This window comes from Panthera tigris, chromosome F2 (assembly GCF_018350195.1).
Source record: "Panthera tigris isolate Pti1 chromosome F2, P.tigris_Pti1_mat1.1, whole genome shotgun sequence".
Classification (NCBI taxonomy): domain Eukaryota; kingdom Metazoa; phylum Chordata; class Mammalia; order Carnivora; family Felidae; genus Panthera; species Panthera tigris.
Window position 1 is genome coordinate 17,730,973 of NC_056676.1, and position 23,616 is coordinate 17,754,588.

The window sequence follows — 23,616 nt, forward strand, 5'->3', positions numbered from 1 at the left end:
TGACTCTATTTATTAGTGAAGTTTTTTGAGACTAAAGAAATGTGTAACTACATGTGGCTTCTTGCTCTAACCATTTATTCTTTTTTAAAAAAAATTACTAAGTATTGTTGATATGCAGTTGATTTCACATGCACACATAGGGCTTCATCAGTTTTACACATTATGCAGTGCTCACCACAATGTGTGTAGTTACTGTCTGTCACCATACAACATTATTACAATATTGTTGACTATATTCCCTGTGCTGTAGTTTTCATTGCTGTGATTTATTTAATTCATAACTACCAAGTTTGTATCTCTTAATCCCTGTCACCTATTCAGCTCTTTCCCTGTGTGCCCCCACCCTCTGGCAATAAGATTATTGTGTTTATGAGTCTTTTTCTGTTTTTTGTTATTTGTTCATTCGTTTTGTGTTTTAGATTCCACATATGAGTAAAAGCATATGGTATTTTTCTTTTTCTAACTTATTTCACTTAGCATAATACTCTCTAGGTCCATTCATGTTGCAGACAGCAAGAGCTCATTCTTTTTTATGCTGGCATTCCATTCTATATATATACACCATATGTTCTTTATCCATTCATCTATGGATGGACATTTGGGTTGTTTTCATAACCTGGCTATTGTAAATAATGTTGCAATAAACATTGGCATGCAGGTATGTTTTCAAATTAGTGTTTTCATTTTCTTTGGTTAAATACCCAGTAGTGGAGTTACTGGATCATATGGTGTATCTATTTATGATTTTTGGGCAATCTCCATACTGTTTTCCATAGTGGCTGCACCAGTTTATAGTTCCACCAACATTGCATGAGGGTTCCCTTTTCTCCAAATCCTCATTAGCACTTACGATTTCTTGTCTTTTTGATACTAGCCATTCTCATTGATATGAGGTGATATCTTATTGTGGTTTTCATTTGCATTTCCCTGATGGCTAGTGATGTTGAGCATCTTTTTGTGTGTCTTTTGGCCATTTGTATGTCTCTTTGGAAAAATGAGTACTCAGATCCTCTGCTTGTTTTCTAATTGGATTATTTGCTTTTTGGTTTGAGTTGTATGAGTTCTTTATATGTTCTGGAAATTAACCCCTTAACGGATGAATCATTTGAAGATATCTCCAGTAGGTTGCTTTTTGTTTTGTTGACAGTTTCCTTTTTGTACAAAAACATTTTATTTTGGTGTAGTCCTGATAGTTCACTTTTGCTTTTGTTTCTGTTGCCTCAGGAGACATATCCATAAATATGTTGTTAAGGTTGATGTCCAAGAGACTGTTATCTGTATTTTCTTTTAGAAGCTTTATGGTTTCAGGTGTCATGTTTAGGTCTTCAATCCATTTTTAGTCATTTTTGTGTATGGTATAAGAAAGTGGTTCAGTTTTTTTTTTTTTTTTTTTTAACATGTAGCTGTTCAGGTTTCCCAGCACCCTTTTGTTGAAGAAACTGTCTTTTCCCCATTGTAGATTCTTGTAATTGACTGTATAAGTGTCGGTATTTTCCGGGGTCTGTATTCAGTTCCATTGATCTATATGTCTGTGTTTATGCCAGTGCCCTACAGTTTTGATTATTATAGCTTTGTAGTACTATTTTGAAATTTGGATTGTGATGGTTCTACCTTTGTTCTTTTTTCTCAAGATTGCTTCAGCTATTAAGGGTATTTTGTAGTTCAGTACAAATTTTAGGATTATTTGTTTCTTCTGTGAAAAATGCTGTTGGTATTTTGATAGGGATTGCATTGAATCTGTAGATTGCTGTAGGCAGTAGGGACATTTTTAATAATATTTTGCCAGTCCATGAACATAGAATATCTTTCCATTTGTTTGTGTCATCTTCATTTTCTGTCATCAGAGTCTTATAAATTTCATGCATAGGCTTTTCACCTCCTTGGTTAAATTTATTCCTAGGTTTTTTGTTTGTTGGTTGGTTGGTTGGTTGGTTGCAATTGTAAGTGGGATGAATTTTTTTTTCTTTCTGCATCTTCATTGATTAGTGTATAGAAGTGCAGCAGTTTCTGTATATTAATTTTCTATCCTGCAACATTACCAAATTCATTCTTTTAATGTTATTTATTTTGAGAGAGAGATTGAGCGCAAGCAGGGGAAGGGCAGAGAGAGAGGGAGAGAGACAATCCCAAGCAGGCTCTGCACTGTCATTGTAGAGCCTGACACAGGGCTTGATCCCACTGACCATGAGATCATGACCTGAGTTGAAATTAAGAGTTGGATGCTTAACCCGACTGAGCCATCCAGGTACCCCACTGAATTCATTTATTAATTCTAATAGTTTTTTGGTGGTCTTTTGGACTTACTGTATATAGTATCATGTTATTTGCAAAGAGTGGAAGTTTTACTGCTTCCTTGCTTTCTGTTGCTTGTCTGATTGCTGTGACTTGTACTTCCAGTATAGTGTTGAATAAAAGTGGTGAGAGTGGGTATTCTTGTCTTCTTCTTGATTTTAGTTAGAGAAAAGACTCTGAGTTTTTCACCATTGATGTTAAGCATGTGTTTTCCATATATAGGTTTTATTATGAGGTATGTTCTGTCTGAATCCATTTTGTTAAGAGTTTTTCTCATAAATGATGCTGTATTTTGTCTCATGCTTTTTCTGCATCTGTTGAGTGTTCATATAGTTTTTATACTTCATTTTTATTAGTTTGCATGTATTTAACCATCCTTGCATCCCCAGAATAAATCCCAGTTGATCGGGTGAATGATTCTTTTAATGTATTTTTGAATTTGGCTTGCTCATATTTTGTTGACAATTTTTGCATGTGTGTTCATCAGGGATTTTGACCTGTAGGTTTGTGGACTTTTTTTTTTTTTTTTTTTTAATATACTGTCTTTGTCAGATTTTGGTATCAGGGTAATCCTGGTCTTGTATAAAGAATTTGGAACTTTTCCTTCCTCTTCTATTTTTTGGAATAGTTTGGGAAGAATAGGTATTAACTCTTCTTCATATATTTGGTAGAATTCACCTGGGAAGCCATCTTGTCCTAGACTTTTGTTTGTTGCAAGATTTTTGATTGTAGTTCAGTTTTGTTACTAGTAATCAGTCTGATCAGATTTTCTGTGTCTTCCTGATGGAGTTTTGGAAGATTGTATGATTCTGGGAATTTAGCCATTTATTCTAGGTTATCCAATTTGTTGGCATATAATTTTTCATATTCTCTTATAATCCTTTGTATGTTTGTGGTGTCAGTTGTTACTTTCTTTGATTTCTGAGTTTAAGTCCTTTCTCTTTTTTTCTTGATTAGTCTGGCTAACGGTTTGTCAGTTTTGTTTTCAGAGAACCCGCTGTGTGTTTATTGGTCTTTAGTCTCCATTTCATTTATTTTCTCTCTGATCTTTGTTTATTTTTTTCTTCCTGTTGACTTTGGGTTTTATTTGTTATTTTTCTAGTTCCTTTAGGCATAAGGTTAGGTTGTTTATTTGAGTTTTTTTTTCTTGTTCCTTGAGGTAGGCCTATATTACTATGAATGCTCTAAGAATTGCTTTCACTATGTCCCAAAGATTAGACTCTATTGTGCTTCCTTTTTCATATTTCTCCATGTGTTTTGGATTTCCTCTGATTTCTTCATTGACCCATTGATTGTTTAGGAGAATGTTGTTTAGCCTCCACATTTTCTATATTTTTTGTCCCCCCCTGCACCCCCAACTTGTAATTGGTTTCTACTTTCATACTCCTGTGACTGGAAAAGATGCTTGATAGGATTTCAGTCTTAAATTTGATCTGACTTGTTTTGTGACACAACATGTGATCTGTCCTGTGGAATTTTTCATGTGCACTTGAAAAGGATGTGTATTATGCTGTGCTTGGATGGAATGTTCCTTATATATCTGTTAAATACATCTGGTATAATGTGTTATTCAAAGCCACTGTTTACTTCTGGATTTTCTGTCTGGATGGTATCCATTGATTTAAAGGGGGTGTTAAAGTCCTCTACTATTATTGTCAGTTTCTCTCTTTATGTTTGTAAATATTTGGTTTATGTACTTAGGTGCTTCTATATTGGGTGCATAGATATTTACAATTGTTATCTCTTCTCCATGAATTGACTCCTTTATCATTATGTAATACCTTTTTTATTTTTTGTCTAAGCATTTATTCATAATATATTGTAATCTTAACCAGAAGTTCTTGACAAAAAATAATTATAACTGATTGTGAGAACTACAAAATTAATTTTCCTTCATTTTCCTAAGTTTCTCTTATTCTTTTTTCTTATAAAATTTAGCATGTATAAATTCTAGTTTTGATTTTTAAAAATTTTTGAGTTTTATATTTTTGGTCTCAGTTTTTTTCTGATTAGCCCATAAATGTTTTCATGTGCCATAATGTCTTTATTAATGAACTATTTTGTCCATTTTATGGGAAAGCTAAAGCCCAGGAATGATTTTACACTCTTGAAGTCAAGATTAATCACTGGCAGTGGTTTTAAATAATTAACAAGGTAGTTAACATTTTGTTTAACACTTGTATTGTGTGTGTGTGTGTGTGTGTGTGTGTGTGTGTTATTTATTTATGAATATTTACAATTTAACTAAAATAATGTTTTAGGAGTTTTTATAAGTTGAATGTAATGGTATGTTTCCTAATACTTTGAAATTTATAGACCACTTTTAAATGTGATCCTCCTAGTCTTTGTTATTTATTAACTTGATATGTAGAAGTTACTGTATTACTTTACTATGTTTACTTTATAACCAATGTTAGCGAGTAGAAGAAACTTTGAGCTTTAAAAAATGCTTTTTAAAGAAGTTTTTATGTGATTAATGCAGTTAGCACTTCCATTCTATTTAACTCTTGATATTTGATAGTTTGTAATCTTAATAGTCATTTAATAAATTTCTGAAATAACATGCCATCTGAAATTAGAATCTGTGTATTATCCACATGGATGAGTACATGCTTACTTAGTGTGGGACATTGTAAGAAATGTGCCTGCTTAATATGTAAGATATAAATGAGGAGAAATGGCTAATTAGTACTTGAGTTATTTGATATAACTTTTTAAAAATATATAGTAATTAATTTTCATTTATCTTTGAAAGGGCTATTTTAATACTATTATTTTCTCCATTTTAAAGATGGGCTTGATATTAGAAAATCATTTATTAAAGTAAATATAAAAATTGTGAAACAACTGAAAACATAGGGAAAAAGGGTGATCCACAGTTAATAGCTCAGTATTTTTAACATCTAGGAGAGTACCCCTAATAACAGAATTCATTCACATTAGAGAAGTTCGTGATATGAAAACAAGATGATGTAACTATTTTGTGAATTAGATGAGTTAAAAAAATTTTTTTTAAGTTTATTTTTGAGAGAGAGAGAGAGAGAGAGAGAGCAAGCGAGCACAAGCAGGGAAGGGGCAGAGAGAGAGGGAGACACAGAATCTGAAGCAGGCTCCAGGCTCTGAGCTGTCAGCACAGAGCCTGACGCCGGACTGGAACTCAGGAACCGTGAGATCTAATCTGAGCCAAAGTTGGACGCTTAACCAACTGAGCCACCCAGACACCCCTAGATGAGTTTTTTAAAAGTAAGGTGAAAAATGATTCTTCCTTGCTGTGAGCCATAGGAATCTATGACCAAGAGATGGTAAATATTTTGTTTTTATGAATTTATAATTTGACTTCACAGCTTGTTGGGTTCCCTTCTAGGTTTTTTTTGTTTTTAAAATCTTATATTAGTAAATTTAAAAAATATTTATGGAATCACTATCTGTAAATAGTTTTTCATTGGTTTAACAAAGTAAGCATAATCCTATTATGAGTCATTTCATACAATTAAATAGGATGCCTTAAGATTTTATTTTATCCTTTTTGGTGAAATGTGTATCTCTGCTTTTATTGGGCCTCTTAAACATTTCTCTAGTCTTGATTTTATTGTAACTGTCAGCAACAGGAGGGGACTTTTATAGTTTTGATAGTGAAATTTTCTTCTTTAGTGAAAGGGTATACCTTAAAGCTGTCTTCCTTATAGGCAGTTCATTGGGAAGTCTTTGTGATTTTACTGTAGAATTTAGCATAGACCTTGACTTTATACATAAATAAAATGATTAATTTGGAAGGAACTTTGAATATGGCCTTTTGTGTTTATGGTGCTTACTTTATTAAGATAGCTCTGTATATTGAAAAAATTGTAAAACATGTTTTAGTATAGTTGCTCTGGATATAGCGTACTTTGGTTATAGCTACATAAAGATAGGTTAGAATTCCAAGTCCAAATGTCTTTAGAGAACTTACCTAAAAATGCAGGAAGCCACAGTTCTTAGAAAAATTTTAGAAAGATTTTTGTATATCTAAATAGTCTTTAATTCTGGTTAATTCTGGTTTAATCACAAAGTATGTTTCTAAAAATTTATAACTTTAAATTTCTTTATATTTGAAAACTTTCATTTGTTCAGGCAGTACTTTACCACATCACATTTATTTTTGTCGAGTAATGGGAGACCACCTCCAGGTTTGGTGATTCAGCAGGAGGACTCACAAGACTTTGTATCTATAGTTATATTCATGGGTATGACTTATTACAGTGAAGGGATACACAATAAAATCAGCAGAGGAAGAAGGGGCATGGACAAAGTCTGAAGGTAAGCAGGTGCAAGTTTCCAGGAGTTCTCTCCTAGTAGACTCACACCGGACATACTTAATTCCTCCAGTATTGAATTGTGACAGCGTGAGTGAAACGTTGTCTACCAGGAAAGGTCATTAGAGATGCAGCGCCCATGTTTTTATTGTGGGCTGGTCACACAGGCACCCTTTTTCGAGGATGTAGGAAAATTCTGAACTTCTGAAGGAAAGCAGATGTTCAGCATAAACTATATGGTTTGTATAAACAGTATATGCACAGTGAGCCACTTTTCTCCATCCGGGGAATGGTGGGACCCCTCCCAAAATATGTGTTCCAGGTGCCAGCCAAGGACCACCCTTCCAAATAGGCATTTCTGATAACTCTTTTCTGCTCCTGCATATTTAATATAGACTAGTATAACTAATTCTGGTTGCTTGGCATTATAAATTACAAATTAGTTTGAGTTTATATTTACCAATTCTTTAAGTGGTAGCAATAGGGAATGACGAAACTGATATGTCAGTTTAAAACAGAGTTTTGAGCACATAGGTGTAGCTATAAAACCAGCTGTATTTTGATAAATTGAAATAGTGTGAAATTCCTTTTTGAAGTGGCTTTTGGAGGTTTCTGTTATTTTAGATATGGATTAAAAAATGGAAGCTATTTATGTAACATGCCAGGTTCTATATTATGAAGGTTATAATCCTCAGTAGCCTTTTCTCCTAGATAATATTGATAGTCGTCTGTGTGATGGGAACAAATGAAGAACAACTTCTATGCTGGCTCTGAGAATGAGAAGTCCTTTTCTTCTAAAAACTGCCATTTTTCTTAATGTGAAAATGAAATTCACCGAAAATATTGAATAATACTTTAACAGCCCTGTTTCTTTCTAATAGTCCTTTTGAGAGACAATATAGCTTGTTAACAGCAGTGAAAAGAAATATGACTTGTGAAATGCCGATTTTCATGGATGCTGATAAGTGTTGGTGTGAAAAGTCATGTTGATTTCTCTGGTATGAGGAATTAAGCTAAAGAAATCAATGTTTGCCAAGTGGAAAAAAAAAGATTAATTGAAAAAATATTAAAATTATTTTCTGGAAAGGATTTTTAAGAAGAAAACAAACATTCTGATACATTTTTTTGTTGTCCAAGACCTTGTGAGTAAAGTGAACTAATAAGTTTTTATGCGTATATCAGCCTGTTTATAATTTTTTCCATTCTCCTTTTGCTAATATTTATTCTTTCATGTGATTTACAATGTTATCAAATGTTGTGGCTTGCTACATTTGATTTTAATTGTTAAGACAGTTGCTATAAAAAAGGTTTTTATATGCAGTGAAATAATTTCCAAGAATCTGAATTTTGTTTCTTTCAGCAAAAAGAGATCTGATTGTGAAATGTGTCTGTAATCCTCATGAGGGCAAGGGCCACATTCATATACCCAGTGCCTAGAATAAATGAATAAATAGTACTTGCATGTAGCAGGTCCTCAGTAAATATTCTTTGATTTAAATGAATGATAAAAAAGTCTTAGTATATACAATAGTTTGAAATTAAAATTTTCTAGAAGTTATATTCAAATAATTTATAATAACCTCTTTTTTTTAAAGACTATTGAATCTAATCTCTTAGTAGTTTCTTATTAACCAGCAAATCATACTTGAATTAAATCTCATTCATGTTAATTTTCAAATGTATTTACAGTAAAACTTCATTATAACACTTTGTTCCCTTTAACATCTCCAACATCAAATGTAAAATCACCAAAGAGATATATGAGAAGGCCCACTGTATGTGGAGCAAGCTCTATAAGCTAATGTGTTTTTAAGGATGTACGGGAACAGACAAGGGAATGTGCCTCCTAAGGAGTATGGTGGTGATGTCACAGAGCATTCAAACATACGCATTTCATCTGCTGGAAATAAAAGGTATAGTATGTAATATGAATTCTGCTCTTCAGTCATTACACTGTGAAACTGCAGCTGCTAAAACTGGCTTACTGAATAAGTAGGAAGGTATAGTATGTTAACAGATTCCTTATTAATAAGAAAAGAATTAAAGGGGAAAAAGGAGGGTGGGAGAATTGTGTTAAATGAAAATTTATAGTACTTTACAGCGTTATTTTGAATTGCAAGTTTGGATTATAAGTGTGCCAACGTATTCCAAATAAGTCCCTATAATTATAAGGTATTTAAATTTGGTTGAAATAATGAAAGGACAAATAAGCATATAGTTTAATGGACTAAAAATCAATTTATAATATCTTGGAGTTATGGGAGTGATGTAACTTAACTGGGAATAAATTGAAAATGTTCGTCCAATGTGAGTTTTCCTTTCAAAAAAATTTCTTTTTGATTTTCAGCTTATTGAGTAGATAACTTTTATGCTTACTTTGTAAAATTAGTGCTCATAATCTGTCATGTCAAAAAGAATGGAAATATATGTATTTTATATTCATGTTCTCTTTCTGTTTATAGTTTAATTTTGGTGGCTTTCTTATACCATACATAAGGATAAACAGTTCTGAATCCATAGTGCATAATGGAGATAATAATGTCATTATGTCACGAAAGGTGTCTATTTTCTCTGAAGAAAGTAATATATTGAAGTGCTTGAGATAAGATAATTTGCTATTTGGGTCTGATTAGGCTTTCTTTGAGGAAATTGTCTCTCCTCCCCCCTCCCCCATTTCTGTATTTCAAGGAAGGAGTTTTTAAGGGATGATCTTCTTTTTCTAGTGTGCATATAGGTATCACTTTTCACTTCTTTTTTTAGGATTTATTTGTATTTATATTCATTTTTTTTTATTGGGCTAACTGTTCTTATATAAAAGAATTTTATTGGGAATCTATAGAACCAATAATACAGACTGAAGAAAAAGGTTATATATTTATAGAGGCTGAATATACATATCAAGGTCTCACTGTAGAAAGAGATAAAATGCTATGATTTTACCCTGACTTTAAAAATATGTAACTATTGTAGTGTCCATAGTACTTTCAAAGTCCAATAACTCATACCTACAATTTACTGTAAATTTTTGTTGCCTGAAAATCATTTGAGTTCTAATTCTTCTTGTTTTTGTTTTAGTGCTCGAGATAATAAACCATCTAAATCCACTAACCAAGACATCTGTAGTCCTTTTGCGGGGATGCTCTTTGGTATGTACAAAACTTCATTAATTAAACTTTTGCATACTGTTCTTATAAAAGGTCTTTAGTGAGAACTCAGTGATATCATTAATACTAGTTATTAGTAATATAAAATATTTATCTAGTGCTTACTTTAGGGTAGACCCTCTGCTAAACATTTAGTGTATATTGTATAGGTCTGTATAATTTTATTTTTTATTTTTTATTTATTTTCTTAAATGTTTATTTATTTTTGAGAGATATAGAGAGATAGAGCACGAGCTGGGGAGGGGCAACCCCCGAGGGGCTGTCAGCACAGAGCTAGACTCGGGGCCAGAACCCACGAAGTGTGAGATCATGACCTGAGCCAAAGTCGGACACTTAACTGACTGAGCCACCCAGGCGCCCCTAATTTTATTTAATTTTAATTTTAATTAAAAAAAATTTTTTTTGAGAGAGAGAGGGCTCAGGTGATTGAGGAGCAGAGAGAGAGAATCCCACAAGGGGGAGGGAGGGGGAGAGAGAGGGAGAGAGAAGCGGGCATCACCTGAAGTGAGGCTTCTGTTTACCCAAAGTGAGGCTTGAGCTCACCAAAGTGGGGCTTGTGCTCACCTGAAGTGGGGCTCAAGCTTACCTGATGTGGGACTCGAGTTCACGAATTGAGATCATGACCTGAGCCGAAGTCAGATGCTTAATGACTGAACCACCCAGTCTGTATATAATTTTAAAGTGGAATAACTTTTATTTATTGATGAACTTTACATAGATGATGCATGAAATATTAATTTCAGTAACCTTGTTGTAGTGTGACTGTTTATTATTCTGTTTTGTATGTGATAGCTTTTTTTCTTCATTCTTCTTTTTAGCTAGCACAGAATTGCCTTACATTTTAAGTTTAGTTTCCCTGAACTAAACCTTTTTATTCTTTGACATACATCTTTCCTATGTTCTTTCCATGTGGTTTTTGAAGTGTTTTGTTCAAATCATCATAATCCAAATTTTCTATTTATCAGAAATGAAGGTCGTTGCTTAATATAAGTATGTTGATTTGCTACTTGTCATAATTTCAGAAACTGTGTGAAGAGTACCTTACTTATTTCCTATGTGTAACTTTAAAATAGAAAAGTGGTCTGATTTCTGTGTAAAAACTATTAGAAAAAATTACCTGAAATTTGGTTTCAGTGGAAGTATGTGAGGAAATTAGATAACACTTTTGATTCATTTAACCCAAAAGCAGTCAGTAATTTAAATCTTGGTTTAGAGATATTTAATTGCATGATATTCTCAGATCTTTATTTCCTTGAGATGGTTATGGTGAGAAAATATGGCATAGCAACTAGAGTTTTATTCTAATGTCTTTAATTGAGAATTTACCAGTGTAACCTATCAGTAAGTAAGATAAAGTCTTCATTCTTACGGTGTATTTTGTTAAACATGGTAAAAATTGGAGAAATGGCTTTCTTTGTTGAGAGCTCACTGACAAATAATTTTATCAATAAATGGATTACTCTACTCTAAAGTCTTAATGTTGAATGTCATGAATTTATCATTACTGCAGTCCAGGAATTATGGATGAATATTTGGTGAGATAATAGACTCTAATGCTTGGAACAAACCGTTGAAGTGATTTAATCCAGCGATTTATCTAATGATTGTTTTTTTTCCCCCAGCCTATATTTGTATGGACCCATAAAGAACTCTAGAGGCAGCACAATCTGATTGTTATAAAATTCTCATTTCAATTGAATTGAAATTTGTCTTCCTATAGTTTTGCTCCAAGAACTTATGCTTTATTTAAAAAATTAAGACTGTGTCTAATGAGAGCAAAAACAACAATATATTATGTGGTTTATAAAAGAATCATTGATTTTTTTAGAAGTATGCATTTGAATTTTCAAATATTTGGGGATTTTCCTTTTATATTTTTATTACTGACTGTTTAATTCCCTTATGGTCTGAAAAAACAGTTTGTATAACTTCAATTTCAAATTGAATTTAAAATACTTTTTAATGGCTCAGAATATAGTCTATCTTGGTGAGTGTTTAGTGTGTAGTTGGAAGAATGTGCATTGTATGGTTGTTGAGTGTAGTGGTTTATAAATGCCAAGTAGGTCAATTGGTTGGTAGTAATGTTCATGTCTTGTGCATACTTAATGATTTTTTAGTTTTTCTTCTACCACTTGTTTAAATCAAGTTTTAAATTCTCTGACTACCTTGTTCTTAATGTGGAACCTGGAGTGCTGGAGGGATTTTCTTAGTGTGCCTGCATCTTTGTCAGTTTTCAGGACCTGTTTGACTCTAACAGAGTGATTGCTTTTGCTTTTTCTTTGGTGCAAGGCTGATTCTGTGTGTCTCATTCTCAGAAATAAGTCTCAGTGTTCATGATGCTTCCCACAGTGGTAGCCAAACCCTCCTTTATGTCTGTGGAGCTTGTTGTGTGAGAATTTCGTGCCCTTCCCCTAACAGTAACAGGACTTTGCTTTTTCTAAGTTCAGAACTGTGTCCAAGCAGGTTTTCTGCTCTTTCACCAGTAGATTCTGGCCATTGCTTTATAATGAAAGAAGGATCTGGAAAGAATGGTCTCTTTCATATGTCTCCTGTTGCCCCATCTCCAGTCTCATAAGCTTCTGGTGAAGGTAGAGAAGTGAGTGAGATTCCCCTTGTGTCTGGGTAGATTCCAGAGAATCTATATCGTCATTCTAGCCTGCTCAAAGCCTTTAAGAAGTCATTAACATTTCAGCATTTTTCTTCCTACCTGCTTTTAAGGTAACTGCCTACTTCTTCATACTCTGGGAAAGGTAAAAAATGTGGATTATCCCATCTCTTTGGATTGGTTTTTATGCCCTTTTGAAATCACTTTACCTGGTTGCTTATAACCTCAGCTCTCTGACAGGTTTTTTAAAAGTTACAGTTTTATAGATGATTGAGCTTTTTCACCATTGTAGGATTTGAGTAGTGTTCTCTTGTAGCTTTCTGCTAAATAGAAGAAGAACTCCTCAGTTTTTGTTTTTTGTTTAAAACAGCTTCTTGGGGCGCCTGGGTTTCTCAGTCGGTTAGGAGTCTGACTTCACTTCAGGTCATGATCTCACAGTTCGTGAGTTCGAGCCCTCCATAGGAATCCTGCAACGGGGTCTGTGCTGACAGCTCAGAGTGGAGCCTGCTTCAGATTCTGTGTCTCCCTCTTTCTCTGCCCCTCCCTCGCTCTTGCTTTGTCTCTCTCTTTCTCAAAAATAAATGAACATTAAAAAAATTTAAAACAGCTTCTCATTTCTTCCTCATTATGTTCCTATATATATATATATATATATATATATATATATATATATATATATTTAAAGTTCCATTAAATCCAGTTAATTTTTTTTTTTAAGGGAGTTCCATGCCCAATGTGGGGCTTAAACTCATGACCCCGGAGAGATCAAGAGTTGCATGCTCTACTGCCTGAGCCAGCCAGGCACCCCTATGTTCCCATTTTTATTTAAATGCTTGGGCATAGTTACAGTAGCTAATTTAATGTCTTTATTTGTTTCATCATCTGTTGTGTTTTTTTTTTTTTTTCCTATTGACTAACTTTTCTAATAATTATTGGTCACTGTATTAGTTTTCTGTGCTGCATCACAGATTAGCACAGGTTTGGGGCTCAAAACATCCCACGTTATCTCATCTTGTCTGTGGATCAGGAGTTTAGGTTCTCTGCTCAGGTCTCATAAGGGTCAGGTCTCATAGAGTCAGCCAGGCTCTATTTTCCATCTGAATCTTGACTGGGGAAGAATCTACTTCTAAGCCCATTCACATTGCTGGTGGAATTCATTTACTGGTGGTTGTATTACTAAGGGCCTCTTACTGGATGTTAGCTGGAGACCACCCACAATTTTTACAGGCCATCTGTTGTTTCTTGCCATGTGTGCTACCTTACCATGGCTGCTCACTTTATTATGCCAACAAGGAGAATATCTAAACTCAGGGAGGGCTTTTACCTGATTATATCTGGCCCACCCAAGATAATCTCCCTTTTAAGTAATTCAGACTTGAATTTTGATCCAGAATTGGTACCTAAATCATATTAGCAAACTCCTTTCTGTTGGCTGGAAGCATGTTACAGGTTCTGTTTATACTCATGGGGAGAGTTTATACAGGGAGTCAGCACCAGAAGGCAGGTAGCATAGCATCTACCTTAGAATTTTGCCTACTACAGTCACATTTTTCTGATATTTAAGAACCAGTCTTTTTGAGATTTTACTTTAAGCTTAGCTAGGGAAATCTTAGGGTAGCTTTCTTCCTAGGGACAATCCAGCCTTGTTACTACAGAATGACCTTTCTTGGGGGCATCTTCTTTGAACACTATAAGGGATACTGAGAACTGCACTATAGCTGGCTGGAATTTGAATTTGTCTCTACTTTGAGGATGTTGGAGAATTTTTCAGTTTGTGTCTTCCATAGTTTTCTGTCCAGCCTAATGGGATTTTATCCCGTGCATTCATAGACTAGTCTACAGTAACGTCTGAAGGGACCCCTCCACAGATTTCTAAAGCTCTTTTTATGCTTCTTTTTGGATGTTTGGCGTAAACTTCTAGACATTTTAGCCTTCTTGATCTTGATCTTTACGTGATTTGCTTAGTTTCCTGGCTTTGTTTGGATTCTCCCTCCCTGTACCTATGCTCTGTAAATTACATTCAGGCAGAAATGGCAGTGCTTAAAGTGCTCACCTCATTAGTTTTCTTTCTCTCAGGTAGTACAGTCCTTGGCTACCTGTTGTCCAGTGTCTGAAAAACAGTTATGGTAAAACCTTGGATTGTGAGTAATTTGTTCTGCAAGTGTTCTGTAAGACGAGCATACATTTCTAATAAGTTTTAACTTGATAAATAAGTGATGTCTTGCAATATGAGTAGTATGTGATGCCAAATGTCACATGATTACAACTGAGCCAGTGGTTCTTGAAATTTGCTTTAATATACAAGTGCTTTGGATCACAAGCATGTATCACAAGCACAGAACGAATTATGCTCACAAACCAAGGTTTTACTATATTTCATATTTTGCCTAGTTTTGTTATTTTCTTTTATGGTGGAAAGTTAAGTTCTGTGTTTATTACTCCATCATGGTCAGAAGTAGAATGGATAGATCTACTTTAATATAAAAGATTATTATTAACCTTAGTGTTATTTGTCTTATTCCTATGGGAACTTCACAATTGCTGACATCTGTGTTTAATGGGCATACTTAGATGCTGTGTGTTCACTGATGGTTGGGAAACGAATAATTAAGGTAGTAGAGAAATTTCTGGCTCAATTGCATTTTTGCTATCCTGTGATTTGTGTGGTGTTTCAGATGATGCATGTCTAGATTAAGAGGTTATTTTGTGTCACTAACATATGCAATAATAACGTTGATGAAAGAAATTTAAGATGACACAAATGGAAAGATATTCCATGCTCATGGGTTAGAAGAATTAATATTATTAAAATGTCTGTGCTACCCACCATAGTCTACAGATTCAGTGCAATTCCAGCAGAATACCAATAGAAGTTTTTACAAAACCAGAAAACATAATACTAAAATTTGTATTGAATGACACAAAAGACAGTGAATAGCCAGAGTAATTTTGAGAAAGGAAAACAATACTGGAGGTATCACAATTCCAAATTTCAAGATAGTATCACAGGGCTACAGTCAGTAACCAAAACAGTATGGTACTGACACAAAAATAGATACATAGATCAATGGAACTGAATAGGGAGCCCAGAAATAAACCCACACTTACATAGTTAATTAATCTATGACAACGGAGGAAAGAACATACAATGGGGAAAAGATAGCCTCTTTAATAAATGGTGCTAGGAAAACTGAACATCTACATGTAATAGAATGAAACTGGGCCACTTTATTACATCGTACACAAAAATAAACTTGAAATGGGTTAAAGACTTAAATGTGAGACCAGAAACTAAAAAAAAAGTCCTAGAAGAGAACACAGGCAGTAATTTCTCTGACATCAGCTGTAGCAACATCTTTGTAGAAATGTCTCCTAAGGCAAGGGAAACAAAAGCAAAAATAACCTTTTGGAACTACACTAAACTAAACTAAACTAAACTAAACTAAACTAAAATTCCTTCCACAGCAAAAGTAATCATCAACAAAATGAAAAGGCATCCTAGTGAACGGGAGAAGATATTTGCAAGTGATATATTTGATAAGGGGTTAATATCCAAAATATATAAAGAACTTATACAACTCAACACCAAAAAAAAAAAAAAAAAAAATCCAATTAAAAATGGGCAGCAAACCTGAATAGATATTTTTTCCAAAGAAGACCTACAGATGACCAACAGATACATGAAAAGATTCTCAGCATCACTAATCATCAGGGAAATGCAAATCAAAAACACAATGAGATATCACCTTCTACTTGTCAGAATGGTTAGAATAAAAAAAAGGCAAATAACAAGTGGTGGTGAGGATATCGAGAAAAAGGAATTCGTATATTATTGATGAGAATGCAAATTGGACAGCTACTGTGGAAAACAGTATGTAGGTTCCTCAAGAAATTAAAAATAGAAATGATCCAATAATTCTACTGGGTATTTACCCAAAGAAAATGAAAACACTAATTTAAAAAGATATATGTACCCCTATGTTTATTGCAGTATTATTTATAATAGCCAAGATATGGAAGCAACCTAAGTGTCCCCTCAATTGACAAATGAATAATGAAGAAGTGGTATATATAGACAATGTGAGTGTGTAATAACACAACCACGAAAAGGATGAGATTGTGTCATTTGCAACAACATGGGTGGACCTAGATGTTATTACACTTAAGTGAAATCAGAGAAAGATGACTACTGTATGATTTCACTTGGATGTGGAATCTGAAAAACAAATTAATAAACAAATATGTGGAGTCAGACTTATAAATACAGAGAACAAAGTGATGGTTGCCAGAGGGGAACAGAGTGGGAGGATGGGCAAAATGGATGAAGGGGTGTGGAAGATACAGGCTTTCAGATATGGAATGAATAAATCATGAGAATAAAAGGCACATCATAGGGAATGTAGTCAGTGATAACTATAATAACATTATATGATTACAGATGGTAGCTGCAGTAGTGGTGAACGTAGCATAATGTATAGACTTGTTGAATCAAGGTTGTACACCTGGAACCAATGTAGCATTGTGTGTCAACTGTAGCCTAAAAAAAAAAAAAAAATCACCTCTAAGTCCAAAAAATTAAATGCAGTAATAATGATCTTCTGTGGATATAAATGTTTGCACAACTTGATTTGCACATGATACCTGGGTGAGAGGTTTATATTTTTTTCTGTAGAACTGAGGTAGAATTTGAGCAGGGTACCAGTGTGATTAATGTTGTGTTTTAAGACAGTTAATCTTACATAAATATGCTGCATTTATTGGAGCAGAGGGAGGGGAATGGAGAAACTAATTAGGAGGTTATTGCTGCAGTCTAGGTGAAATGTAGATTGGTTGGATCCAAGGTTAATTGTGGTGAGAATAGAAAGAGGATCTGAATATGAAGTGAATAAGAGAATGAGCAATCAAAGTTATAGCAGGTTTTGAGGTTCAATGATCAGGCCATTAACAGAAAACAAAGAAGGGCAATTGCTTTTGAAGTGTTCATTTTGGACATACTTGTTAAATTTAAGGGGCTTGTGGGAGTTACTAGTGGCAATTATTATCTCAATTATTAGAAAAATGGGGATGCAGATTATTAGAGTATTCTCTTATTTAAGGTTTTTGAGGTATAGAGGTTTAGGAAAGAGTAATGTATCTTGTGATTGACATATAGTAGATATTCATAAATTGTGAAATTAATTGAAGAGGTAATGATACACGATTTTACCTTTTATATTTTCTGCACATGCAGTACTCTTTGATATAATTAAAAATTATATTTATATTATTTAAAATTCGAGTTTCTAGTTGCAGATGTTGCTTAAGAGTTAAGACCAGTTTGTGAGATGCTCTGACAGCGCAGACTCTCTCTTTCTGCCCCTCTCCTGCTTGCGTGCATGCGCCTTCTCTCTCTCACTCTCTAAATAAGTAAATAAATCATCTTAAAAAAAGAGGGCCAATTTCCCCCCCCTTTTTTTAAGTTTATTTATTTATTTTGAGAGCAAGCACAAGTGTGAGCGGGGGAGGGGCAGAAAGAGAGGGGGAGAGAGAATCTCTCTCAATCTCAATGTGAGCTGAAACACAAGTTGGATTCTTAACCGACTGAGCCACTCAGATACCACTAGACAATTTTTTTTCTTACCACTTTCTAGGAGGTGAAGATCGAGAACTTATTCAAAGAAGGAAGGAGAAATACAGACTAGAACTACTAGAACAAATGGCCGAACAACAGAAGAACAAGAGACGGTAATGAAAGGTTTGCATTTAAAAAAGATGTTTTGAATTTAAAATGCATTTGTGTAAAATGACATGGTGATAAACAATTACATAGTAAATAATGGAATATTTTTCCTAAGATGATTATGTATCTGTAAATCACTTCCATTTCAGCCTCTGAAATGTACATCAATCTGCCAGGGTGGTAGAACAAATACTATGAGAGTGTTCATTTACTGTGTCATATAGGTAGCAAATGAGACGATGTGTATATCCTATAGTAGGCGTTGTAGATACCTTTATTAATTTCTTCAATTTTTGATTTTGGGTAGCATTTAGTGTAATCTACATGCCCACTATATTATCTCATATGTAGTAACAAATATGAAATGGAAGTATTTTGTCTTATATAATGTGAAATGATTAGCATACCCATAAATGCAATATAAAAATAATCATGATAAATTGATAGATATTTATATTGTATACAAGTCCTAGTGTTTGCAATCTTTCTTGTAGAAATAACCTGTGAAATACTAATTATAGTTTACAAGTAGGATTAGATATCTTGGTTCTGGAGAATTTTGAGACCTACCATCTTTTAGTTTTGCCTTTTTCCCTCTATCTTAGAGAAAGCCAATATCTCCTGTCTTACATTAATAATTTTTTAGCATCAGTTTCTTAAAAACTCTTATTAGAAACTTACTAGAAAGTATGGTATTAATTTTTAAATTTTTACCCTTCCTTTTGCCAACAAAATATACATGTATCCTAAATGTCTTTGTTTCATGCAGTGAAGATTTTGTTTTACTTCTGTACTTTATTCTGTGTGAATTGCTGAGGCTTCTAAGTACTTGAGGCTCTTACTGTAAGTCAGTTTACAGGTGAATTTGCACCAAATCAAAAATTGAGTTTTCAGAATTATTTAAGGCTTTATTATCAGTAAATAGAATTATTTGTACTTGAAGATGTTATTGCATGGACTTTGTGCTAAAATTTGCCTTAGTAATGATTTTGATTATGTTTACTTTAACTGTTTAATATATAGAATTTTAATTTTGTTCAGAGAAAAAGATATGGAACTCAGGGTTGCAGCTTCTGGAGCAAGAGACCCTGAGAAATCGGTAAGGGTTCCTGGAATCTTTTAATGTTTACTCTTTGATTTAAATAAGCCTCAAAGGTGGTGGCAGGTGGAGATAGAAGATATTGGGGGAAATATAAGCTTAGACCAATTTGAATAGTAATAAATTCAGTTCTCATAAAATTTAAGTTCTAACTCTTGTTTATTTCTCTAAGATAATTTTTCCTTTTTCATATGTGCATCATTTTTTTAGTTTGTTTTTAAATTAGTTCTTTCTACTTGGTTCAAATGCACTATTGCAGGAAAAGTTATCTCAATTCAATCTACAATAGACGTTAATATTTTTCTTGAGTTTTTCTTGTATAGGAATGATTTCCAAAGAAACTGAAACCTTTGATTCTAGTGTTTAAGCATTTTAGTAATTTTTATTTAATGTAGGACTAGAGAGATAATAATCTTGTTTTTGCTTTAATTTTGCAATTCTCATTAAATGGAATGAATTACATCATTGCAGTTAAGTGGGGAGGAGGTAATATTTTATTGCTCTTCTCAAATTGTGCTTTTTCTGTAGCGGGATCTGTAGAATGTATTTGCTAACACAAGTTTTTGTCTACCTTTGATGACTAAGAAACTTTAATTTCATTAAAAAGTTCATTCCTGCAAAGAATATAGCAACTTAAAATTATTCAAATATGGGCAGCTTTTGATACACTTTTACTTGTGCTGAGTATATATCCTGTGGGTTGCCCATTTAAAGAAGTGTAATACTGGACCAGTATCACTCCCAGGGTGCTTGACTGCTCATAAAATAAAACTTTTAGATTAATCTGAGAAATGATTCCTGAGGAATTAAACCAACTTGGGGAAAAAAAGGATAATTCCAAAGCTAAATACATTTTCTTCTATTAATGGATACCTTGGAAATAATTTATATAATCAAAAACTTTCTTTTAATATCTTGAACTTTTTAATGTAATATAGTAGTATGTTATTAAACATTTGATTTATAGTTACATTAGTATTTGATGGACATTCCTATTTATATTTAAATGAAACAACCTTTAGAATGTCAAGTGGCTTTATGAGGGTAAATAAACACATTAGACATAATAGACCAATACTTTTGGGTTTACTTTTGATGTCAAATCTTAGAAGAGGATACATAAATGATGTTCTGAAGTGGGGGTTAGCAAACTATAGCCTTGGCCACATCTAGTTGCTTCCTAGTTTTGTAAATAAAGTTGTATTGTATGGCTGCACACCCTCACTCATTGTTTTACATTTTATTTTGGGCTACTTTAGCATTTGAAGAAACCACATGCCCTGCAAAGCCTGATCAACTTACTCTCTGGCTCTTTACAGAAAACCTTGGCTAATCATTCTAGAGAACACTTAATGTCAGAAATGTCAATTGGATAGAGAAACAGCACAATGTTGTATAATAAGAATTTTACATTCAGCATTAATATCTGCCTCTAATCTTTGCTTGATTATTTATTAATGGTGAGACATCAGGTGATTCATGTACTTCCATGTGGGGGCTTCAATTTCAAATGGGAGCTTCAGTTACCCCATTTATAAAATAAGGATTGGATCTTCAAGGCCTTTTATTGCTGTAAAATTCTTTTATTCTGTGACAGTCTGATATAGAGGGTCTTTTGAGGTCCCTTCCACCTTTAAATTTCTACCTTTAAATTTATGATTTTATGTAACAAACAGACTTTTTTCTTTATTTTAGCCTGATAGACTAAAGCAGTTTAGTGTGGCACCAAGACACTTTGAAGAGAAGATACCACCTGAAAGACCCAGAGTAGCTTTCCAGACACCTCTCCCTCCCTTACCTGCCCCATCTGCCCCACCCATCCCATCAGTTCACTCCATCCCATCTCAAAATGAAGACTTGCACAATGGACCCAGCTGCACCCTTGGTGAAATGGTGCCTCCCAGGTGCTTGTTTAAAATGTTTTGTGTTTGGGAATTAGGTAAGGTATCCTTATATTTCATGTTGAGAAGGATTTGCTGAAGTGAATACAGTTATCCTTCAGAGATTTTTGTACAAATAACAGCTTTCTGTCAAAGAATTTCTCTTGAAATTTGTTTACATTGTTGGTCTTTTATTATAAAACAAGGGAAATCCTTACAACATTCTTTTATTGTTTAAAGATGCTTAGTATTTTTAGAATGAGTAACTACATTTGGTATTTAGCTTTAGGTTACATTTTAGAATATCTATTTTTTAAAAACTTTTAACATACAAAAGCTATATATTTTCTTAAATTTTGTAATTTCCACTTGGCAAACAGTGAATACTTCTTTCAGTTTAAGCAAAACAAAGTTTCTAATGTGACTTTTTTGTATATATTACTTTATTTCAGCTTGTGTTTCCTTCAACTCTTTCTCTGTGATTGCTTACAGGCTATGCAAATCAAATTCCTGAAATAAAAGGTGTTGAGGTTATAAAACCTGTAACTTAGGTATTAGGATAAGGATTTGATTTTTATAGGTAAAAAGCATTAAGCCATACTAAGGCTATACATAAAGAAAGTTGTCTTGTTAACATTGAAATTTTCTGGGCTGTGCTTTCTTTCCTTAGTAGGAGTTGAGCTTATTTTTTGCTTACTATTAATGTCTTAGAGAAGTGTGTTTAATCAGGTGTTTTTCTTTTTTAACATTGATGTTTTTCTGTGCTGTACTTTCCTCCGGTAGGACTTGGTCTTATCTTTTGTTTAGTACTAACAAATTGTAGCGTGATGTGTATTCTGTTTATCGGGTCCTTTGTTTCTTTCATCTAATGGCTTCTTGACTCAAAAGACTAGGTGGGAGTGAAATGACAGAGCATGGTATGATGGTCTTAGCATTGGCTTAGGGATTAAAATGGTTAGCTCCACTGTCTGGATTTTGGGAAAACCACACCTTATTAAACTTTAGTTTTCTCATTTGTAAAAGTGAAATAGTAGTTAGTTTTTCTTACCTATAGTTACAGGGTTGTTGTAAGGATCAAATTTTATATAAATCTCTATACAAATTTAAGATTTAATGATGTTGACAGTTTCCTTTCATAGCAGTTTCTTAACTACTTTGTTGACGTATCTGTGCAGTGAGGATAATAAGGTTAGACACACTGAGTGACCAGTAAGTTGTGAAAAATATTCATGACTGGAGAAAACTTTAATGACTTCTTAGCTCTTCAGAATTATTTTGAAGTATACAACAAGGGATAACCTGTTAAGATACACTCAAAAGTAAAACATTCTAGGATGCCCCTTTTTCCCTTTCTGGTCATCTAAATGAATTTGCCTTTTCCAATTTGCCTTTTCCAGTATTGGAAAATATTGCCTTGGTGGAAATAGATATTTGCTAATCAGCAATGAAGTGCTGAGGTAGAGGTTTTTAAAACATTTTAACTTCATGAAATAGAAAACATTATGCCAAGACTTTACTGTTGATATATAAGTTGTTTTTGTTTACATTATGGTTGACTTCCTTTGAAAGAACAATTAAGTTATTTTACAATTAGAAAAATACACCTTTTACCTGCCAGTCAAATGGAACCATTTATAATCCTGTTTTATACCTCTTTGCTTTTTCTTCCTGCACTGTCCTCTCTGTTACTCCAGCAACATGGCTGAAGCATTCTCTTTTCTAGAAAGCCTTACTTATTCTTTCCTCCTTACCCCTATCTGATTTAAATATCCCTGCTCCATGTTCCTACAGCACCTCATGTCTATTTGTATTGTTTCACTTCCATGGTGTGCTTTAATTGTCTGTTTATTTTTGTGTTATTCCTGAGGGACAGGGACCATATTTGTTCAATACTTGCATATACTGACTAATTAGATGTTAATTGATTATTATTCAAAGTTTTTGTCATATAAGTATTGCGCCTTAGATTCTGAAATTTGGTAGTGTATTTTTTGCTTTTTGGATCCTTATTTTTGATGAGATTAAAGCAAGATGGTGGCTTTTCTAAAGCAGCAGTTACATTTTCAATAACATTTTTGCAAAAGAATTATGCCTTGATTTAAAAAACATTGCAGTGAAATATGAGAAAATTTTTCCAATTTTCTTTTGATACAGGATTGCACCTCTGCCTCCTCCTCCCCTGCTACCACCTTTGGCTGCTAATTATCGGACTCCTTATGATGATGCGTACTATTTTTATGGGGCCAGGAATACTTTGGATCCCAGTCTTGCTTATTGTAAGTTATCTATAGGGTAAACATGTTTTCCTAGTGGTTCAGTCAGGAAAATTATTTTTTTTTGTAAGCAAAAATAAATAAGTTGGAAAAGCACAGCTTTACTTAATTCAAATATTACATGTTTATTGACTTAAAAATGTCCTATTTTAAAACTCAACTATATCGCTTAGTTATTTCTTTTTTGTTTAGCTTTAAGAAATAACTATTTTGTGGTTTCTTGCAATGCTCTTTGCTCACTCCTAACTGAGAAGGAAATACGGAATTTTTTCCTTAGGTGACATTTTTAGTA

At 33.5% G+C, this 23,616-nt stretch overlaps 1 protein-coding gene across 11 annotated transcripts in view; it reads left to right on the forward strand.

The window, feature by feature from the left end:
- The window catches only part of CSPP1 (centrosome and spindle pole associated protein 1), a 155,066-nt gene that overhangs the window by 54,858 nt on the left and 76,592 nt on the right, over window positions 1-23,616 (forward strand). For 9 of the 11 annotated variants that reach the window (XR_444829.3, XM_042972850.1, XM_042972848.1 and 6 more), the window contains 6 exons: window positions 8,399-8,497; window positions 9,660-9,730; window positions 17,984-18,077; window positions 19,114-19,171; window positions 20,867-21,075; window positions 23,206-23,327. Coding sequence is in view for 10 of the 11 variants with exons in the window: in XM_042972850.1 (XP_042828784.1) it covers window positions 8,399-8,497; window positions 9,660-9,730; window positions 17,984-18,077; window positions 19,114-19,171; window positions 20,867-21,075; window positions 23,206-23,327 (653 nt within the window). In the remaining variant the exon portion in view is untranslated. The remainder of the gene's footprint in view (window positions 1-8,398; window positions 8,498-9,659; window positions 9,731-17,983; window positions 18,078-19,113; window positions 19,172-20,866; window positions 21,076-23,205; window positions 23,328-23,616) is intronic. The other 2 variants (XM_042972846.1, XM_042972851.1) reach the window with 1 other exon arrangement.